The 23,192-nt window shown below is 47.3% G+C and overlaps 1 protein-coding gene across 1 annotated transcript in view; it reads right to left on the bottom strand.

The window, feature by feature from the left end:
• Nucleotides 1-20,499, bottom strand: part of Fgf9 (fibroblast growth factor 9) — a 38,968-nt gene extending 18,469 nt beyond the window's left edge. Inside the window, exons 1-2 of the mRNA XM_036199440.1 lie at nucleotides 19,688-20,499; nucleotides 9,350-9,453 (exon numbers count right to left, since the gene is read on the bottom strand). Of these exons, the coding sequence (XP_036055333.1) occupies nucleotides 9,350-9,453; nucleotides 19,688-19,964 (381 nt within the window). The 5' untranslated portion in view covers nucleotides 19,965-20,499. The remainder of the gene's footprint in view (nucleotides 1-9,349; nucleotides 9,454-19,687) is intronic.
• Between the last annotated feature and the right edge of the window lie 2,693 nt (nucleotides 20,500-23,192).

The following is a 23,192-nucleotide window of genomic DNA, read 5'->3' as shown; positions in this document are numbered from 1 at the left end:
GCAGAACACTTGCCCAGCATGGGAGAAGCCAGCATTCAGCCTCCAGCAGCACAGACAGGAAGAAAACCCTTCACAACACTCGGGAAGACCCCAGGTCAGGTACACCTACTCAGCAGCAACTTGACATGTACCTCATAAGTGTACCTCAGTCAAGTTGCTACTCTACCCTGCTCAATAAAGTCACCCCAACTAACACTAAATCCCCAAACTACAAGATCAAAAGATGATTTTTCGCACCTAAAGGCCAGAAGTCTGGTTACAAAAGAAACATCTGAAGTCAGGGAAACAAAAACTAGGTACTGGAAAACATTCTTCCCAAGTACTACCCATGGAAGGAAGGAGTACTACTACCTTTCTCTACCATGTGGCTGGGGGTTGAACCCAGGACCTTGTACATATCTAGCAATTATTCCACTAATTGAGCTACATCCCCATGAATGGACACCCCTAATGTATATGTGTGAGATGAGATTTCCTGATTTACCTGATCTGTCGCTTGCTATCTTGTGTGATCTTAAGTCAGCAATCCGTTAAAACCTTACTCCTGGCCTCTGAACTAAGAATACTGTGAACTCAGATGATCTTCCAAAGCAGTGCCCTTGATCAGCTAAGAATTATTACTAAACCTTTTGAAAACTGACCACACACTTAGGAACCATGAGATAACGCTTTATCACTCAAAACATCGGCTGAAAGCCAACCATTCCCAGAGCATGCCTGATATTTGTTAATCATTCAACCAATGAACCTCTTCATTTCCTTCCTATGAACTGCAGTCTTTGGAGATTCTGAATGGAACATGTCTGAACACTTCCCATCAACGGAATTTGGAACAAACCACCAGAAAAATGAATCGATAGATTCAATGGCACCTTGCCATTTGCTAGGCTATACTATCCCAAGTATACACAGCAGACTGACTTGCTTATTCAAAAGTTGCCCCAGTATATCAAGTGTCAGGGCAGAGAGCACAGTCCAACATAACCTGACCCTTCCTCTGGCCAGCCCTTCATATCTGCAGCCACATAGGCATGGAAAGATTTCAAGAGACAATCTCTAGAAGGGCTTATTCATTTCAGTGAAAAATAAAGAGGCAGGAAAGAAAACACTCAGGATCCCTGAGCTAACCTCATAACCATCCATGAACATAGATAGACCTCCTTCCACTCCTGTGGGGCCTGCATCTGTTCATTTAATCAACCACCGAACAAAAGCATGCAGGGGAAAACATTCTGTGTACTGACCTCACACAGCCATTTTTCTTGCCATTATTCCTTAAACAATAATAGCACAGCACCTATTTCCATAGTATGTACACTGTAGTGTTTACCACAAGTCATCTGGAGATGGCTTAAAATTACAATGTATGTAGGTCCTGTTCAGATACTATGCCATTGTATATAAAGGACCTGAACATTCAAGGATTCTGGCATCCAAGGAGGGTCTTGGAACCAATCCCCCATGAAAGGGGTGGAGGACTGTATTTGGGTCCAAAATGACCTTCAGTACTAAGCGATGCTGTTTCCCATGTCAGGACAAGTAAGAAAAGAAAAAGACCTACTTGGTGCACCATGTGTTGCATCAAGTGAACACCAGAGAACATCATGTGGTCTCACAGTAACTCAAATAGGAAGATGCTAGGAGGAAAACCAAGACATCACCATCTCCACAACCTCAAGTGAAATAGCAAGGCTGAACCAGGGCTGACAAGGACTTAGTCAAAGTGAGAAGACGTCACTGAAGTAACATTAAACCATCACATCAGCCATCACATTAAACCAACCATACCAGTTTGGGCCCTACTGCTCTTACAGTCTATTTTAACAAAGATATCTTAGATTTCAGCTGTCAAAGAAGTGTAAATATAAGGGATTCATACCTAGTTTCATGATTGTATGTATACACATAGTAAAAATAAAGTCAATATGGGTTTCTTAGGATCTGAGATATAGTCATTCCTCAGTACATAAGTTTCATATCTGTAGTCGAGCAACCACAGATCAATTTTTTAAGCTTTTATCTGTACCAAATATATACAAACATTTTTATTGTCATTATTCACTAAATACAATACAAAAATTATTTCCATAGAATTTTCCACTGTGTGAACTATTATGAACAGTTATACTTGTATATATTGTATCAAGTACAATAAGCCATCTTAAAATAACTGAAAGTCTACAGGAGCATGTGCACAGGTTCAAGGCAGGCATTATGCTGTTTTATATAAGGAGACTTGAGCATATAAAGATACTATTATCTGTGGGTGTCCTGGAAACAGTTCCTCCACAAGAAGCAATGTACTTCATGGCATTTTGTGGTTTGTTGCCATTGTTTCCTTTTTAAAGAGATTGATCTATTCCTCAGTTCTGGAACAGATGTGACCACAGGGTTCCCTACAATGACTCTAAAATATGAAACATCATGCAACAAATTATCTGGCCCACACCTATTCAGAATCAACAAGCCCCCCCCCCCTGGAATGTATTCAATTCAAAGAACATTTATGTTCATTGAAATCCATCATACCTTGGTTACAGATTATACAGATTCTAAGTAACCAGGGTCCAACTGTATCTCTGGAAATAGAACCAAAGACACTAGCAAACAACTGTCTCAACAACTCCTGTGTCAGGATGCTGTAAGAATGGCCTCGAGGTGCTGGCCTGAGTCCTCACTGCACCTACAAATTCTGGACCTCAGAGCAAATTAGGTATATTCTCTTGATTTTAATTTGGTACTTAAAAGAGATGGCTGCCATGGAAAACCTGGCTATTATACATGCACAACCTGCAGCACGGAGTGCAGTCACCGCCTGATGCTCCAGCACACTAGGCTCTGTGTATGAGGCTGGAGCAGGCTGAGAAATTGGGTCAGTGAACATTCACCACATGCCAACTGCACACACTGTGCGTGGCTGAGCCTCTGGGAACCAGAATGCTTATAGAGAGACTCTGACTCCAAAATCCTCATCTAGTAAAAGACCAATGAGAATGAAATGGGAGGCCAGATATAACCCAGAAACGCCAGCATTCCTCAGTCTGGTGCTGTCCACTGGCTCACCATTGCACACCCACACTCTAGTTCCTACATCCGTAGTTTAGAGAGTGCTACCTTTTTCTACATGAGAAGATTGGACACTTACAGGCTCCTTGAAGCAGACCCATTTTTTTTTCAGAGCATTCTTTTTAAATAGACTCCGTTATTCTTGATGTTTAAAGCACCTTGATAATAATTAGATAATTTAGATGAAACTACCAAAAGTAACTATGTGAACCATAGATTTTTGTCTCTTTGAGATAAACGAAAGTGACAAATGCAAATGAATACTCCTAGCTGTCTAGTCACATGGGGCACATGCATGCACATGCATGAAATCTAATGTTCTCTCTAAATTTCAACCAGACAGGATTTTCTGATCTCAAGTGTCACATGCCCTAACCTGTCTTCCCACCCTTTGTTGAGACTTCTATCCATCCCTCAAAATCCACTTTCAATGCTACAATACACATTTCCAAAGTAGTTCTTTAAACACTCCTCTGTGGCTCCCGAGACATTTGAGCATTCTTCAATTACAGCAAATCTCACATTGCATCAAACTATTCACAAAGATGTCTGTCTGGCCAGATTCTGAGAGCCGTTTCATGGTTGTGCACTTTATCACAGGGCTAGACACTGAGTTGATATGACTGTCTATGAAGACATGAATGAAATGGCACACATAAATGGAGACTTCAGTACAATATCCAAAACCATACCCAGAGAGAGAATTATTTAAATTCCCCTTTTAATTAAATTGTGACACATTAGCAATAGTTTTTCTGGTGTTTTTCTGGTTTCTAAATTAGCATAATAGCATCCTTTCTATTTTTCTAAGAAGTTTCACCCATTCACATCTTTCTCCTTTAATCTAGCCCTAGGGTGAGCCTAAAACCAGAAAGAGAGAGAGGAGAGGAGAAGGGCAATTAATCCCCAAATACAAAAGTACATCACTCCATATCACGGTAATTTGTTTAACAAGACTGACTCCTGTTTCCCAAACCCATTTACCGTCTTTCACGATGATACCCACCTTTTCAAAGATTTTCTAACAGCATCCTTACCTGTTTTTTTTCTCTCTTTCCTTCAAACTGCTGCCAGTCTGAATAAGCTCTTTTGTTCCCTCCTCATTCCCATGGACACAGAAGTCAGAATAACCACAAAACCTCAAGGAGTCCATGGGAGGGCCCACAGGGAGCAGGCCTCTCACTCCTACTCTCTAAATCTCCCATCTGAGGTACAAAGGGACAACCTTGCTGCCCAGGGACGTTCCCTCCCAGCTCTGCCCAGTGGAGGAGAAAAGATCTTGCTGCATAAACATTTTGGGAACCAAAGCATCAGCGGCAAGACAGAGAAGGCCTGGGAAGTACAAACTCCAGGACTCTGGTGGTCCACCTAGACAGCAAGCCAAAGTCCAGGTGTCAAGCTCACATTCTTCTTCTTAGTGAAGAGGTAAACAAGGGCTGGTCCTGCTCAGGAGCAGAGGCAGAAGAGGAGCCTGGCCATGGTTCTGCCTCCAGCTTTGCTCCAGCCATAGCTGTATTCCCTTTGGGCTACACACTCCAGGGACAACACAGGCACATTCCAATGAGGCATGGGAAGGAGGGAAAGCTTCCTCCTACAGCAAGACTCCTGAGTGCATGCTGGCCATGCAGGTCAGATGCTGGTCATACAGGTCAGATGCTGGCCATACAGGTCAGATGCTGGCCATACAGGTGGAGAAACATCAAGATTCTACCTGCACAGCTTGTAGGAGAAACAGAAACCATTCCTGAGGCTACTCACTTCACTCTGAGAAGCATTTCCTGGGCACCTCCCACCTCAAGGGCCACTGCTATGCACTAGGTAACACCAGGAAGTAAAATGTGGGTTGTTTAGGCTCTTTGGATCCACTGAAGGAAGCACACTGAACCATCCTACAGGTTGTACTGTTGCTTGTGTAATGATGGAATTATAAACTAGTATTGTTGAGGCTCCAAGGGGGGAAAAAACAAGACATTCAAGCAGAACTACACTTGGGAGTGTGAGGAAGGCTCTGTATGAGAGGTAATATTTCTACTGGACCTTCATTAAAGAGTGCTATTTCATCAAGTAGAGGAGTGAGCAAAAGGCATCCTGGAGAGGAGTTAACCTGCCCATGTGTACAAGTGGCACTTCATGACACATTTGGGGAACAGTGAATAGATTCAAATGACAGGCAGAAATTGATACAAAAGATGGCACCAGAGAGGCAGACCCAGGCAAAGTACTCAGTGAAAAGTGCAGGAAGTTACACAGCAAAGGGCAGCAGGCTTCCAGGCAAGCACTGGAGAGACCTCAGTGAAGCCACCCTCAGATCAAGGTGCTGAAGGTAATTCTGCCATCACTGTGGAGAAGGGTTGATACTGGGAGGTGCTGGGGCAGGGGAATGTCTGAAAGCATGTTTCTGCAGAGAGATCACAGCACACGTGTGTCTCTGTAGCACTCTGTCCTAAGAGAAATCTCTAGACATGAAGATACTTGACCCAGGAGATGGTATGTGTCCCTTGCTTTTTCCCTCACTGGGATTCATAATTGGGACTGTTGGCTCCCTGTGGCCATAGGGAAGGTGAGTAGAAGTCTACCATTTAGCTTGTTTAGATTCTGTTTGGGGTTGTTGTTGTTGTTGTTGTTGTTGTTGTTGTTGTTGTTGTTTTGAGACAGAGTCTCACTGTGTAGACCTGTCTAGCCTGGAACTGCAAACCTCAAACTCACAGCCTGAGTGCTGGGATTAAAGGCATGTACCATCACACCCAGCTAGTGCCTGGGGTTTGTTTTGGTTGGTTTGGGTTTTTTGGTTTTATGTTTTGGGGGACTCCTTTTTTGTTTTTAATAAAGGCAGTGTTTAATTGTGCTTACAGCTCCAGAAGGTTGGAGTTCATGATGGTGGGCCAAAGGTATCTGAGCAGGAACAGCTTAGAATTCACAACTCAAGCAACACAACCTGTCTATGTAGACCATGTTGGCCTCCAATTGGCAGCAACCCTCCTGCCTCACCCTTCTGAGTGTTGGGATTATAGACACATGCTACCACATCCAACAAATCTACTTCTAACCACATACGATATGTTTGGGAAAAGCCCTACAGGAGGTAGTTGGGATTGACGGAGCATTAACTGTCTGGGTTCAACTTCCTGCAATATTGTCCCAGGCAGTTCGGGCATCAATATTCTGTATACTTTCCTCCCTGTCCCAGGTACTGCGCTAGCACTGGGGTGCACGCAGGCAAGGAGACGACCATGATGACAGAGAGATGAGAAGTGACTCCAGGAGCCACCGGGGATGAGAAAAGCTCAAGCCAGGTTTGGGGACAGACGAGGAGAGCACATCCAACTCCATGTTCAGCAGTGTCGCCGGCCAATAAACCTCAGGAGTGAGCATCAAACCGGCCACGTCATCCGACAAGCTAGTCAGCGGTTCAGCTGGGGAGAAGATTCCAGAGGGGAATGCAAGGAAGTTCTTGGAGCAAAGACCAAGTGCTTTGGCCTAGGCATGAGTTAATTCAATCACTGCATTACGCAGAAACACTTACTGGGAGGCATATTTTGTGTCCGGGTATATGTGAACTATAATTTCTATATATAACCTAAAATAATTTAAAAGCCATATCTTGAAATAAATACTTATCGGAAAAAAAAGCTACCTTTCTAGGTAGGAATTTGTGCTCAGAAGTTTGGAGTCGGTTGTGATAACACAGTCCCTGCCAGGTGTGCTGCTTCAGCCTATAATCTCAGCACTCAGGACAGCAATACAGGACTGTCATGTGTCCAAGGCTATCCTGGACTACATAATGAGACCCTGTCTCTCAATAAATAAATAACAATAAAGAAATAAATAAACTTACAGTTTCCTCAACCCACTTAAGGGCAGAATTTCTGTGCTATATAAAAAAAAATGCATTGTATTGTATTCAACTGGAATTGACTTAATTAAATCCACTTACATGTCTAAAATAAAAAAATAAGAGTATGTCAAATGAAGAACGTCATTTTATAACTTTATTTTAAAACTTCTTTAATATCTACATCTTACATATATATCTTTGCACTTAAAAGTACTAGCAATACCTCTTTTAGAAAATAAGTAAGTTTACCTATACCAAGCGCTGGATTTCAAAAGCTAACTTAAATTCTATACCTAACAAACATTTTTAAATAATTTATTTTCTTTCTCAAAAAGCACTTCTAAAAAGTATTCAGATATCTAAACCAAATAACCTGTAGTGCAAAATTCTTCCAAAATAGAAAAATCACGTCCTATGACATTAAAAATAGTGTGTTACCAGCAGCCAAGATATGGAACCAGCCTCACCAACACATGCATGAACCAAGAAAACGAGGCACATACTCACAATGGAGTTTTATTTAGCTATAAAGAAGAATTGATGTGTCATTTGCAGGAAAATAGATAGACCTGAAAATCATGCTAAACAAAATAAGCCAAACTTACACAAAGATCATATTTTCTTATATGCAGAACACAGTGTGTGTGTGCATGAGTGCATGTATGAATGCATGTGTGTGTTGTGTACATGCTTGTGTGTGTATGTATGTGTGTGCTGTGTGTATGCTTACATGTGTGCATGTGTATGTGCATGCATGTGCCTGTGTGTATATGTGTATGTGTGTGTATGCGTGCATATATGGACATGAGTGTGAGTGTGTGTGTATGTGAGTGTGTGTGAGTGTGTGTGTACGTGTGTGATGTCTGTCATGAAGCGAGAAGAGATCTAAAGGGAAAGAGATAATGCAGAGGAAAAGGGACAAATAGCACATGCTTTCTCTTACATACAGAATCTAGAGTTAACGTTTATTATAAATTTAATGTTTATGATGCACACATATGTGTAGGACAGGAGAACTGGATAAGGGAAGAGAGGGAATGAGAAGGAAGGGGGAAATATAAGCAAAGTTCAACACATGTACAAAAATATAATAAGGAAACATTCTTTTGTATACTAAAAAATTAATTTTAAAAAGTTTAAATGTGTAATATATTCAAACTATGCAGGATATAATCTTGTCACTTGTAATAGTGGGGTAAAACTTTGCACGGCATGTGTGTATACACATTTTAAAAACATGCTATGGGGGCTGGAGAGATGGCTCAGCAGTTAAGGGCACTTGCTGCTTTTGTCCCAGCACCCACAGGGTGCTTCACAATTCTCTGTAACTTCAGTTCCAGGGGATCTGATGCCCTCCTCTGACCTCTGAGTCGCTGCACACCTGTACATGGTATACATACACACATGCAGACAGAACACTTATACAAAGAAGTAAAAATATCTAAGAAACAGAAGTAAGATATAGACAGTCAAGAAGTGTATCTAGGAAAAGGTTGTCTTTCAATGGTATCAGCTGAGAATTTCAGAACTTTTCCTACTCTGAACTTCCTCTAAGTCTCAACTTTTTGTAAGCACTAATCCAGGTTTTCATAGTTCAAGTAACTTGGATTAAATGATCATTTGACCACCAACAACTATAATTAAAAAAAACCTCAAGGTTATTTTGTTCAAAACTTTACTGTGGAACTATAGTTCCACACTGTAGCTACAACCCATTCACCACATTCACATGTTCAGCAAAGAATACTAAACCCCGATGGTGTTCGGTGCACTTTGGTGTGCTCCTGGGCTAGGAGAACTGAAGAAACCAAGAGGGTAACACCAGCCACCCGCCTGTGGAGCAGAACCTCCAGCCATACCCAGGACCAGGCACCATTCCCAACAACTGGCAGATCACAATAAACACTCCATCACCACCAGGACCTTCCAGGCTAGTAAGGATGGAGAGGGAGACTAGGGAGAAAGAAATTCATAATGCTTGTAAATAATTACAACACCACTGGATCCTATTCACATACAAGACTATCTGACAATAATTTCCACCTTCAGCTACCCTGCATAATGAAAATTTTACGTTATTCAGAGAAAGGGTTTAGACTCTCACTGCACAGCCTATTTCTAGTTTTAATTACAATGCTTGGCAAAGCTTGGGGATCATTGCAATTCATTTCAAAAATAACTCTCCACTCAATACAAGAAGATGGATTTTTCACACTTGTGAATTTTTATTTACTTGATAATGAAGATGGCTTGGCATATAAATAAAGCGTTTTCTTGGCAAATTTGGTCTAGTGAAGATGTAGAATTGTAATGAAACAGCATGCCTCAGAGAGTAAAAACTCCCATTTGACTTCCAGACTCAGTTTCTCTTCTTATTCAACCTATCAAGCATACAGCTCACATCAAAGGTGGGTCGTGGGAATTAGCAAAGTGTCTGCTGCTACTTACTGATCCGTACAGTTCCCCCTTCTCGTTCATGCCGAGGTAGAGTCCACTGTCCACGCCACGAATGCTGACCAGGCCAACTGCTATACTGATAAATTCCAGAATGCCTGTGAGATAGACAGCAAACAGGAGAGTTAGAGCCCAGAGCCACAGATTCCCAGGGGCTCCAGAGAGGAAACTGGGCCCAGCTTCTGACTTGAAGCACTTCATACAAGACGTCTGCCCTAAAAAACTGATGTTTCAACTACATTCTATCTTATCATCTTCAGATACTAAATTATCATAGTGGGACATGACTTACATAATAACTGACATAATTGAAAAATTTTAGAATTAATAATGACATAAACATTCTAAATGACAGGTCTGATTAAAACAATGCAATGAGCTAAGGGTATACTTGGAGGAGAAAGTGACATATTTCCATTTTATATATGGAAAATTAAGTATCTATGTATGATTATCATGAATTTGTACTTACCGTCCTCTGGGCCTGGGAGAAAGAAACACACATACAATATGTATATTGTATATGTAAATGTGTGTGAGAGAGAGAATATGTACATGTAAATGTATATATACACAATTTCTTTCATTCTATTCAGAGAACCGTCTTATATCCCTAAAAATAATAGTGTGGGGTGCTAATTAAAGCCTTCACTGGCTTATGCAGAGAATGATCTAGCTCTCAACTGTATAACCTTATTGAGCTCCATTGGAGAAACCAAAAGATCACGCACACACACACCTCAAAAGCCTCTGCTGAAACAGAGTATTGATTCTTTTGCTGTTGTTGTCGAAACCTCAAAGAAATAGTTCAACAGTTAAAATAGCCTAATATTCTGGAAGGAAACATGCTGGTTTAAAAAAAAAAATGCTCCTGATTAAAATAGGCATGGAATAGTCTATCCCCAAAGAAAATCAATATAATGATCTCGTTCACTTCCTTCTTTTGCCTTGCTTACCTCACTAAAAATAACAACACCTAAGCTGGGCATCCATCCAGAACTTGAGGGCCACACAGCAGCAGCTTCAGTCTCCCTGAGTCTACCGTTGCTTTTAGACGCTCATCCCACAGGGTACACAGATGCTGCTAATCATCTCTGTGTTTGGCCATGCTCCCACTTTGGTTATAAATTAAAGCACTACACTTTGTGTAGATCTTGTACCATTACATACCAAATAATGAGCTCTTATTTTGAAAATATCTTCAATTATTGACAAGGTGTGCTTACATTTAGGAGTGTAGAAGAAGGAGGGAAAAAGCCTACAGAAACAGGAGTGTGTGTGTGTGTGTGTGTGTGTGTATCTGTATATATGGAGATACAGAGGGAGGGAGGGAGAGAGAGAGAGAGAGCACTAAAGTTAGTCTCCTGTGACTAATGAAAAAGCACTTATATGGACTTTTAAACAATTAATTTTCCATCTCTTATGGACTAGACCAGGCTACCATCAAATGCAGACCCTGACTCCATAAATCTAATAAAGTAAAGGATTAAGTCAGAAGGAAACTCAGTTGTGAGGTGATCACTCACTCTCACACTTGCACTCATTCTTGTAGACTCACAAAATGTTACAAAGATCCTCGTGTTTATGCCTCACAGAGTATCTGCCCACATACAACAATTTCTTCTAGCAGAATGTGAGATCATGAATGATAAGGAGCAAAATTACAGATTACATCTGAGCTACTAACCTGTAACTTTCATAGACCATCCACCTGAAACAAGCCAGTGTGTGACCAGTCTGCCCTCCTCACAAAGCCCACGAGGAGATCAGAGAATCTCCTTGGGATTCACTGCATAGGAGATATACCTCCTTTTTCAAGCAGCCATTTTATTTCATGGTACCATTTCTAATTCTTATGAGTCAAAATAATCAAAACTGGAACACTTTATCGTTATTAGGGGCCACCTACCTATACAAGCCTCTTCTTGGTCCAAGAAAGAGCACCCTAACCTAAGTCATAGAAATCTGAATTAGCATAAGGACTCACTTTGAGTCTGCTTTCACTATAAAAGGAAAAACAGGAAACACCTCACCCACCTTGAAGTCTATGCCATTTAATTTACCAGGTCAGTGAGGAAAGGGTTAACCATAAAACTAAAATCCACTCATGTCCTCTGAGAGGCCACCTGATGATCTGTTTCCTCGACCTGGGAGGCAGCTCTGAGAACTACCACTCACCTACAGTTCTACCTAATCCAAGAGAGGATGAGTTCACAAAACTACCTGACTCAAGAATTGCAGGAATAATAGTAATGACCACAAGGATCATGGAACAGCCAGGATACTTAAACATGAGAGGCCTTCTCTTCTCCACTATACAGGACAATCCTAGGCACTGCAGCCTTCAGCCCCAATGTATAACACAGCAAGTGAAATTGCAATTGTCCAAGTCAATCAGAATGTAAGGCCTGCCTCCTTGAATATTCCACAGGCTGCGCAGCTGGCTATAACTTTTTGGGTTTGTATCTGTAATTTCTTGCCATTTAATACATTCAACTTCTGAGACTATCGTTATATAATATGGGAATGAAAGTATTAATATATTTATCTTGCTTTTTCTAGTTATTAGTAAAATATCTAAAATCCATATACATTCACTTATTCTGTCAATGAACTATTATTGAGGGATTACACTAGCCAAGCACCATACCACTTATTAAATATAAAAATATGGCAGAAATATACAACCTAGGCCCCACCTCCCGCTCAGCAGCAGTCCTTCGTTATCTGTGGAGAGACATTCCTTCCATGCCTGAAGCCACACCATCCCAAACCTATTTACACTGTTTTATATACTCATGACAAAATTTAACTTACAAATTAGGGTCCCTAATAGGTTAATGATAACTAATAACTAACTAGAACTAGTATAGGCTAGTGTAAATACTAAGTGTTTGAAACTTTTGAATTATTTCTGGAACATTCCATTTAACATTTTCAGACACAGTAGAAAGTGAAGCTAACAGGGTCCTATAATAGTAAACAGAGAACTCTGATAACAGTGTGGCACACATAGATGTGTAGGGAACACGTGTATCCAAAGATGGGTGGTCTGTTCAGTTACAGAAAAGCAAGTCAGGGGAGCAGCATGGGGGGAAAAAAAACCAAAAATCTGAGATGAGTCTGGGGAGCTCTCCCAGCAAGAAGCAGGGCCCAGTGAGCCCAGGTGAAAATATCTCATCACCTCAAACCCACATCCCAGAAATTCCTTAAGAGTAGAGACCTCAAAAACATAGCCCAGATTTTTATGAGGTCTCCCCCATGACCCAAGGGCAAGCAAAACACCCAAATGTGTGAGTCACAGCCCTTCACTCACACCCTGAAAACACCAATGGGCTAAGGTCAGGGAGACCCAGCCACACAGTAGCCAGACACCACCCCACGTAGACCAGGATCTTTATCATTCCTGGTACCACCTTGTCCACGGTGAACTCTACAGCCTCCACCGGATCAACCAAGCCCTCTGTGGGCCAGAGCTGGTGCCAAGACAGTGCCTCCAAGTGTCTTCCTGGAAGACAGCACTCCTCACATTGATCTGTTTCCCTGTGCAGAGCTGAGTAACCAACATGGACAGCACAGAAGACACCAGCCAGTGGCAATCCAGGAGGAGACTTCTACCATGGGCTGTCTTGTGATCAAGGGAAGAAGAAAGGGAAAAAGAAAAAGAAGAGAAGAGGAAAGGGAAACAATGGGTTGGCCTAAAACTGACACTGGGACCTGCCTCTCCAAGTACTCACAACCTAGATAACATCGGTCAGAAAGGCCACAGTGGGGACTGGTAACTGGGCAGCAAGTAGACTGGTGACATTCCTCAACTCTCTTCCACCACAGACAACCATTTCCATAAGGACCCACTCGCAGCCTTTGGCTGATAAAGCCAAAGATCACTGGTCACGTCCCAGACTAGCTTCCTCTTCCCAGTCTCACTGACTACTAGTTGTAAGGAGTCTATCCTTAATTATGTCATCAGCCTGGGATGGCCCAGCCCAAAAAGGAGGCGGGCCCTATGTGTGTCTCCCTTTTCTCTTTCAGCTCACTTCCCTCCGCACTGGCACAGTCTCTCTGGTTCTCTGGTTCTTCTTCTTCTTCTTCTTCTTCTTCTTCTTCTTCTTCTTCTTCTTCTTCTTCTTCTTCTTCTTCTTCTTCTTTCTCTCTCTCTCTCTCTCTCTCTCTCTCTCTCTCTCTCTCTCTCTCTCCCTCTCCCTCTCCCTCTCCCTCTCCCTCTCCCTCTCCCTCTCCCTCTCCCTTTCCCTCTCCCTCCCCCTCAACCCTCCCCCTCTTTCTCTCTCTCCCTCTCCCTCCCTCTACCCCCTCTCTCCCTCTCTCTCCCAATAAAGCTCTAGAAAAAAAGGTAACTGTGCTGCACTGTCTCTTCTGTCCAGCACTCTCCGCCAGCGGCCAGCCACCAGTGCCAGCCAGCTACCAGTGCCAGCCAGCTACCAGTGCCACTGCCTTAACCAACACTAGTGACTGGAGTTATGTTCAGTTGTGTGTCACTAACCCCAAGACAGTCCACCTTCCTAGAGTCCATTGCTCTGCCTCACCTCTAAAGCCAGCCACAGGAAATGAGAGGACTGGGCAGACAGGCTGTCACACCTTCACCTGTGCCCTCTTCAAACAACAAAAACCTATGAAACCAGTATTTGTCAGCTTCGTTGACCACCATAACAAGACAATAAAACCCTTTTATCACACAATTTGGCTGCAGGACTTAGAGAAATCAATCGCAAACTAACCAGCAGACTTCCCCTCTGCTGGCTAGTTTTCACGGTGCCAGAAGGTGGTACGCAGACCACTGGAGAAGAGCTATCAGTGGAATTACTCTGTATGCTACAATACAGACCTGCCAGGGAAGATGTGCCCACTGGTGATATAGCGGTATGACTGTTACATGGGTAACCAACCACTTTCTGATTGGAGTTGAGGCATAATCCACAGGGGAGAATACCTGGTACTGTGCACCTAGTCAAAAGCCTGTAGCTGGCAATCTCCCCAGGCCCTAGTGTAGAATCTGCCATTGTGATTTTGCTAAACGATCATGTTGCCTTCTAAATATTTGTCAAGCTGCCTTCTAAATATTTATGTTTATACTCTGTGCTTCTCTCAACTTTGTTTTCTAACCAAAGTTTCATTTTGCAATGGGCAGCTGTTAATGCAAAGACTCCTAATCAGTTAAAGTGCTTACAATAAGTGACAGAGAGTCCTCAGTATAACTGGGACATCTGCATCACCACCACCCACTCTCAGGCTCAGTGAACACCTGGGAAGAGAGGGTAGAAAGAATATAAGGAGTCGGAAGACAGGGGATGAAATGCTGTCTTCCAGACATGGCATGGCTGGCACACTCATGAATTCCTAACAACTGGAGTTACCTGCACAAGACTCGAACAAGATCAAGCCAGTCAACATTCCAGCATGGACGGGAGGGGGTCTAAGTAGCTCCCAACCCTAGCTGAGGAGCTTTTGGCAGCTAACAGCTACTAGTGGAGAAAGAGGCATTTTTCTTTGGGGGTGTACCTACTGATAGATAGCCATGCTCTGGTAGATAGCCCCACACCCATATGCATATATGGGCCAGCACTAACTAGACTCAGTGGGAATAGTAAAAGGAGGAGGAAACAGCTGCCATGAAGTTAGGGGACCTGTGGGAGGTGTCCAGGGGCAATTGGAGGGGAGAAATGAGGGGCAGATAAGATCAGGACTCATTGTATAAATATATGCAATTCTCCAAGACTGTAATATACAAATGACAGTGGAGTAGCCAGTGGCCCCAACTGCTCCAGAAACTGAGGCAGAAGGATTGCTTGAGCCCAAGAATTCCTGGCCAGCCTGGGCATCATAGTGACCCTGGTGACTATGTTAAAGAAGAAAGAGGAGACTGGGTAGGAAGGCCAGCAAAGAGAAAATGAGAAAATGAGAGAAAAGAAATGGTTCAGATTTTACAGAGAAACAATACGGGTTGTCAAAAGTGAAAGGTTAAATTGGACGTGGTGACAGAGGCCTGTAATCCCAGCACTTGGGAGGTGTGGACGGGAGATCAGCAGTTCAAGGCCGGCCTGTGCTACTTAAGACCCTGTCTCAAAAGTGGGTGAAGGGTTAAGGCCCTTCTCTTTCACAGCTTCCTGATCATGTGCAATAACCACAGAAGATTCCAGAGGATCACAGAGCCAGAATCTAGGAATTCCTGCACCAGCGTGAACAAAACTGAGTTCCCTTAGGAAATGGCACCTGAGTGGATATCCAAGCTTTCTAAAGCAGCAAGCCACAAGGCGGCCCTTGGAAGGCTTTGCCCTGGAAGGTACTGAAAAGCAAGGCACAGAGAGTTGAATTTTGCTTTTTCTGCAAAACCCTACAAATAAGTTTTTAACTTGGTCTTATTAATTTTTTTTACCACATTATTTATTATCTTTCTCCCACCTGGTACCACCACCGTCTGACTCCCTTTAACAGAGCTGGCCCTGCCCCTCAAATGGCTCACCAGTAGGGGTATCCATCTAAGGTTCTAATGACACGGGGGTCACTACCCCCACGCCAGGAGGTAGGCCAGCTTCAGCTTCCACGGGCCCAGCGTTCACTTTTTCGTTTGCCTACTTAATTTTTTGCTCATTGTCTAGCAAGACCAGAAAGCCCTTCCAAGTGGGAAAAAAATAAACAAATAACCACACTCCTGATTCCCAGCCCATCACTCAAAGACCCGACCCCCAGCTCCCATCACCCCTAAGGAAAAACAAAGGGCTCCTTAAAGTCCCACCTTCAACTCCCTGCCGCGCTGAGACTCCCTCACCCCCCACGTCCCCTGCACCGCCCCGGCCTTGCCCCCACCGAGCTGGCTGGCCAGCAGCTGCAGTCACCTGCAGCGGCTCGGGGGCGGCAGAAAGCATTTGCCCAGCGCGTTTCCTTCTGCCGTTCTTTTCCAGGTAGAAAAGGCACCTTCTATTTTAATCGAGGTGTAAACCCACCCCACCTCCAGCTACTCTGAAACCCGGGGAGAAGATGAAGTCCCCTGGGAGGAGCTAAGGAGGCGCGGAGGCCTCGGCTGCGGGGTGGGGGTGGAAGGTGAAGCCGCGGTGGCCCGGACGCCAGGTGCGCCCCGCAGCCCCTCCGCCCCGCCCGGGCCCGCGCCGCCCGGTCCTAGCGCCGATGCGACTCCCAGCGGGCGGGGCTGGGGAGGCAGGGCGCCGAGGCTCCCGGCACACGCACGGCGCTGCAGAGGTTGCTAATATTGGGACCTGCCGCAGCAGCAGCAGCAGCAGCAGCAGCGGGAGACCGCGGCACTGCTGTCACCCCGGGGGCCTGCTTCTCACTGCAACCGGATGAAAGACTTAAATAACCCTCCTTCCCCACCCCCACTGCGCACAACCGCCCACTCAGCTCCATCCAAAAGAGGGTGAGTGGCACCGGCAAGAGCCAAGCGCGCCCTTCCCCCCGCGGCAGACACCCGGCCGACCCGCTACACTCGCACCCGGGGTCCCCAGCAAGGGCCGAGTCTTCCGCTTCCCTCCGATCAACACCCCCTCACAGACACGCGCGCGCGTGTACACACACACACACACACACACACACACACACACACACAGTGCGGAACCAGAGAGTAGAGATGTCACTTCCTTGGCGACACCTTCTCCAACCTCTAGGATCAAGGCGGGGTGAGGAGATGGGGCTTTTTGTCTGATAGTCTGGGTTCAGCGGCTCTACCTGCAGTCCTTGTCCGCTGACCCCTGAACGCGCGCGCTCCCTGGCCCTGCATCCTAGCACAGACATCTGATGTCTCAAGTGCGCGTGGCAAACGTCCTATCTTAAAGGTGACTGCATTTAAAAAAAAAAAAAAGAAAAGAAAGAGAGAACGCCGTGGGGGGTGGGGAGGGGGAAGGTACGTGGAAGGGCCCGGACTGTGAGGGCCATCCAGTGACCTGGGCCCAGTTGTGGACCGGGAAATTCACACAATGAAGGTGGCCCCGGCTGGCCGCAGCGCCCCTGCAGCCCTGCGCTCTGACTGCAGCCGGCCTTCTGCTACTGCGAGGCCAGCTCCAGAGCCCTTCCAGGGCCCGCAGTTAACAATAGCATGCCACCCCCTGCACCGCCTGCGCAGCCCTTTGTCACCCCCGCCCCCACCCCTTCCCCTGCCGCTGTGGCCTCGCCAAGCTGCGGGCCCCCGACCCACCTCCCAGACCCGGCGGAGCCCCCACGACTCCCCCAAATCCCGCTGCGCGCTTCTGAAAGAAGTGGAGGTGGTGGTGGGTGGGGGGGACCCTGCGTGAGACCGCGAAGCTCAGTTCCGACCTCTAGTCTGTCCTCAGTCCCCGCCACCAACTCTCCGACTGCGGCGCGCACCTCCGGCGGTTCCCACACCGCACACCACCACCACCACCACCGCGCTGCCTCGGGCGGCGGCTGTCAGCACCACCAGACCCGCACTCGCACACAAAGAGAAAGCTAAGGGACTGGACACGGGCAAAAAGGCAAAGTCGGACACCCGTCGCGCGGCCAGAAGGCTGTCGGCCCCCGGCCCTCCCCTAGACCTAAGCGGTCCCCCCGCAGCACCGAGGGACGCAGTGGAGCAGGGTGGAAAGGGAGTTAGAACCCGAGCGCGCTTAGGACCGCGCGGAGCGAAAGCACCGCGGGGCCGGGGGCTGAGCCCGCACCTGCCAGCCCGGAGCGCGGGAGGACCCGGCTCCCGCTGCCCCGAGCATCAGGCGGAGCGCCCGGCGCCCCGGGACACTCAATCCCCGCCACCACCCCGCCTCCAGCCGCCTGACTTGCTCGGAAAGCTGGACTCGGTAGCAACCTTGAAGGTGGCCAGCTACACAAGCACTCTAGAAAAGTTTAGTCTTCCCTCCGCGACAGCCAGCAGCGCCGTGGACTTCTAGGGTGGGGAGAAGATGGTTCGGTTTCCAAGGAATAAGCGCGGCGACGGGCTACACTTCCCGTTTGTAAGCAGCGAGGGGACTCAAGTCAGTTGGAGGAATTGACTAGGTGCCGTTTTGAGCCCAGCCTCTGTAGTGAGCCAAGGGGAAAAAAACCCTGGGCCTCGAGAATCTGAACTATCCCCACCCAGGCCTGAACCCTCATCACCTGGGGGCAACATCCACAGTGCACAGAGCTAAACACGTAGTTTAGATTGAATCCAACATCTGGCATGAAAGCACGAGGAAGAAAAATCCCACAGGACTTGGTTTTACGACCTAGTCTAAGTGTCGTCAGGTGGGTTCACTCAGGAGTTAACTCCTTCCAACAGTCTGGTTGCCCAAACTGTCGATTTTTTTTTTTTAAGTAAGTAAAGGGGAAACCTAGACTCCACACACCCCGCCCCCTCCCCAACCCCAGGCAGTACTGTGTTCGCTGACTTAGCACTGCACCACTGAAGGTGCCCCGCCAGGCACGTGTGTGAAAGCAGGAAAGTGGGCAGAGTCCCACCTGAGTCTGCAGCCTTGGACGCTGACTCACAAGTCCTCTGCCCGGAGCATGAAATCCTCGGAATGGCCTTTAAAATGAGCCTGCAGCTTTTGCAAGCGCACGCAAACACTCACGCCAGAAAGCCACTCGGGAAACCCACACAAGGCTGCACACGGTGGAAATTAAAAGGCAGAGGTAGAGAGTCAATGGCTGGAAGATCCAGCACCCGTAGTGGGATTTCGGCCCCTTCCCAGGTCATTTTCCCCAGGCGCTCCTGCTCTGGATGCTTCAGATCTGAAACACGACTTTAGTACTCCCCACAGAACAGCCAGCAGCCATGCCTGAAAGACTTTCAGACGGGCCCCAGGAAAAAAAGAAAAAAAAAAAAAAAAAAAAAAAGACACGCTTAATTTACAATGCAAGCAGAATACTTATTAGAAGAAAAGGGAAGGGGGGAAAACTTAATCGGAGCAAGATACCGACTACCTACAGCAAACTGGGTGCGTTTTAAAGTTCTTAGTGATTAAAGCTTTAAACTCGTGGAATAGGTCCATTAAAAAGAAACTTCTTAAACCTGATTTTCTCCCATATCTGATGAAAAAAAAAAACAACCTTGGGATTTGGGTTATATTCATAACTCATCCCCCCCAGAAGAAGAAGAAGAAGAAGAAGAAGAAGAAGAAGAAGAAGAAGAAGAAGAAGAAGAAGAAGAAGAAGAAGGCCTTTCAGTGTAGACCTGCACCAGTGCCAGCCACGGATCTGCAATTCCGGAGGCTTTTCCCTCCCTGGCCTGGCAAGACACGCACAGAGACCGGGGGGAGGGGGTATGAATATGAGAATATATCCCTTCCAGCATCCCCGCCTAGCCACCGCCTTCCTGGTAGTTAACAATCTGGACATGTCACCGCGTGGACACTGAAGGGTTAAAGGCATACCTACCGAATCGGCTGTGGTCTTTCCTGGTTCCCTGGATAGTACCGTTGGGGAAGATTTCTAAGTGAAATCCAGTCCTGCAGTACAGCTGCCTCCGCCTGAGAATCCCCTTTAAATGATCCAAGTCCGTGACTGCGGGTCCCCGGGGCAGCCCCCCTGCTTCAGACTGACCCAGGTGGTCACTTAGCAACACCGGACTGTCCACCGGCAACACCGGTACATTCCCGAACGGTACCGCGTCCTGCACACCGAAATAGCTCCCAACTTCACCTAAGGGAGCCATCAGAGGACTCGGCTTTTAAGCACAAGAATAAACAATAATGATGGTATCAACCAGGAGACACTAGGCGAGGTATATCCAACTGCCCTCCCTTGCTGTGGTTGCAGAGAAGGGGGGAAAGGGTTCTTTTCTTCAATCCATCCAATGCATAAATAAAAGTAATCTGCTGTTTTTCTGGCACAGGTTCAAGGTCAAACCACTGATAGTCTAAGAAGCCACCACTTTATACTCACACACCGACACTGATCAACACAGCTATGCATCGCTACATATGGAGTCTCCGCTCTCAGCAGGCAGGAAGGTCTTCATCCCATCCGACCGTAATAAGGGAAAAAAATCCGTAGTTTCTCCATTTGCTTAGAGATCAGAATGACCATAGCAACGTAAGTGCTTGGGCGATATTACAGGGATTTTTAAGATGCTCGGGCTACGTCAGAATTTACGGATCCTGACTCCAGAAAGGCATGCGCTGTTTTTACTCTCTAACCGACTCTGCAGACATCAGCATGAATCCTTCAAGGAGGAGGGAAAAAAAAAAAAAAAATCTCACGTTGGCGGCGGCGACAAATCTCTCCTCCCAGTCCCTCCTCCAAAAAAAATAAGGATAATATAACAAAAAGAAGAAAAAAAACTTTCGGCGTCCAAAGCTAGTATCCAGAACGCTGCAGAGGCTCTGCGGAGGTCCAGCGGCTTGCAAGGAGGCGAGCGGCAAGCGGCGGGCGAGGACCGCGTCCCGGAGCTCGCGTGCTGCCCGGGCTGCCGCGAACAGGTGTCGCCGCGCGGGCCGCGCAGCGCCGTGGCCGCGGAGCGCTCCTCCTGCGCAGCCCCCGCCGGCGCGCAGAGTGGCGCAGGCGGCGGCATTGGGCCGGGTTTAAGGTAGCGCGGCGGCCGCCCCGCTCCGCCCGGTCCTAGCGCCCGCCCTGACGACCGAGCCGCTCTGCCGCAGGCCGGGCACAGGCGGCCAGAGCGCGGGACTTCTCCCGGCGGACGACCTAGGAAACCCGGCTTTAGAGACGAGCAAGCCGGAGATGCGGGGCCAGAGGCGGGAAGCAGCAGCCGGGAGACCTCCGGTCACCTGAAATCTAGCTCGCTCGAGACGGACGCGGGGGGCAGAGGGGAACTGGGAAAGCAGTTTTCGCGTGGACTCTGTAACCTTGCGTCGCGTTATAAAATAGCCTTTGGAGGGGAGGGTTGGTGTAGGGAGCTTGGTTGGACAGGGCAGTTTCTCTTTCATTCTTCAGGCAGACTCAGAGAAGCGCAAACTATATTGCAGGTAAGACAGTTGGATGTAGAGTCAGATATTCTCTCTCTCTCTCTCTCTCTCTCTCTCTCTCTCTCTCACACACACACACACACACACACACACACACACACACACACTGGTGGGCACACGCACTTGGGTTTGTTAGGAGCCTTCTGACTTGCATCTTTTGGTTGTTTAGGTCCTGCCTCCGCCTCCCAGATTCCCGTGGCTAGGAGCAAAGGGCACCCGGGGCTCCTCTGTCCTTGAGTTCGACTCACGCCCCAGATCTGAGTGTGCGTCTTCCGGGAGAAGGTTCCACTGAGTTCCCTCTAGCTCCCAAGCCAAGCTCCTCAGGACGGTCTTTGCCACCCTGAGCTCTACTTTGCCTGGGAGAAAGGAAAGGCACGCGTTCCAGGGTCTCCCTCCTTGGCCCGAAGCTCTCTGCATAGCCTGAGCAGGGCGGGAGCCACGGGCCGGGCGGCACCCGCGCAGCACGCTCGCTGCTCAGGGCTCGCTCGCTGCCGCCGGTGCACTTGGAAGCCGGAGCTCTGGTTCCGGGCCAGGGCTTTTGCTCGCGGCCAGCGGCCTTCGAGCCCAGCCCCAGGCAGGGACAAAGAAACGCACTGCCCGGGGCGGCCAGGGGCAGCGCCCGCCGGTGGCGCTGTCCGCGCCCTGCCACCCACCAGCGCCCCGGTCCGTGAGCGTGGCGTCCCCAACACTAGCACGGCCCCCGCAGCCCGCCCAAAGGCCCCGTCTCTCTCCCCCCTGCTCCTCTTTGTTCACATTGTCTTAGACTCTCGGGTCAAGATGGTGAAAGTTGCTAAGTCTTGAGCGCAGCTCCTGACGGCGTGCGAGACAGAAGCAAAGTCCAAAGACCGGAGCCTTGCGGGAGGGAAGCAAATAAAAGGCTTTTTTCTGTGGGAGAAGTCAGCCTAAGGCGGCGAAGCCCTAGGGCTGGCCCTACTCAAACCAGAGAGTTTCGCCCCAAAGACGAAGGTAGCAATGAATTTGCAGATTTCGCGGGTGTTGGAGGTGCCCGTCCCTGGAGCGACCTTCCCCTGTCCCCGGGGAGAAGGCGTGCTCCAGCCCGGCCCCGAGGGAGAAGAGAGGGGACAGGTGACCCTCCCCTCTGTCCACTCCCACACCTCTTTGCCGCAGTCCGGGATCATCCGGAGTCCAGGCACTGGCTTCGTGCGTCTGGCTTTCAAGTTTCCACTGCAGAAGAACCCTGCGGTGTGGTATTTAAAGCAGTCTCATCCCTGGTGTTAAAGAGCTGACTGTAACGTTAAGTGCTCGGTGGCAGATACAAGAAGCTGGGAGGAAGTGACTCTTCTCATAAACCATCAGAGTAGCTTGTATTAATCACCCCAGATCGCCAACAGCCTTGGGTTAAGCAGGGACGCTGCTAGACCCCTTGGGTACAAAGTGCCAGGTTGATTTTAAAAAAAAAAAAAAAAAATGGTAGAGGAGATAGAATGAAATGCAGGAAGGTGCAGTGTAAAGGGCTGGGGAACAGGGCGCAGACATTTCCACCGAGGACTGGGCTAGAGCTGTTTTCCTCCAGCTGTCTCCAACCACGTTCTTTCGGTCTGAATTTAGCCTGCTATCCTATGAGCAAAGACCATTTCCGCCTCTGGATCCTGAAGCATCCTGTCCCTTTAAAAGTGATGCAGCATTGAGAAAGAGTAAAGTAGCTGAGCCAGCACTTTTGCAGATAGACACAGCAGCCTCCTCTTCCTTCTCATTCCCACTGCAGTCAGTTTGGTCCGCCTTTCATCTGCATCCCTAACTCCGGCTGCAAGCTCCTTCTTGACTCCCTGCCTCCTTGCTTGCCCACTAGGTTTCTCTGCTGGTTACATTTGGTCCTTTCCCTGCCGAGTAATAGAAACAATGACCTTGCAATCTCCCTGACCTTAACACATTTTTTCCAGGCACTCACCCCACTCCCACTAACCTAACTAACACTAATACCCCACTAACTTCTTCAA

This window comes from Onychomys torridus, chromosome 9 (assembly GCF_903995425.1).
Source record: "Onychomys torridus chromosome 9, mOncTor1.1, whole genome shotgun sequence".
Lineage (NCBI taxonomy): Eukaryota > Metazoa > Chordata > Mammalia > Rodentia > Cricetidae > Onychomys > Onychomys torridus.
Note: the sequence above shows the minus strand (reverse complement) of the source record. Positions and strands in the feature narration are given on the sequence as shown.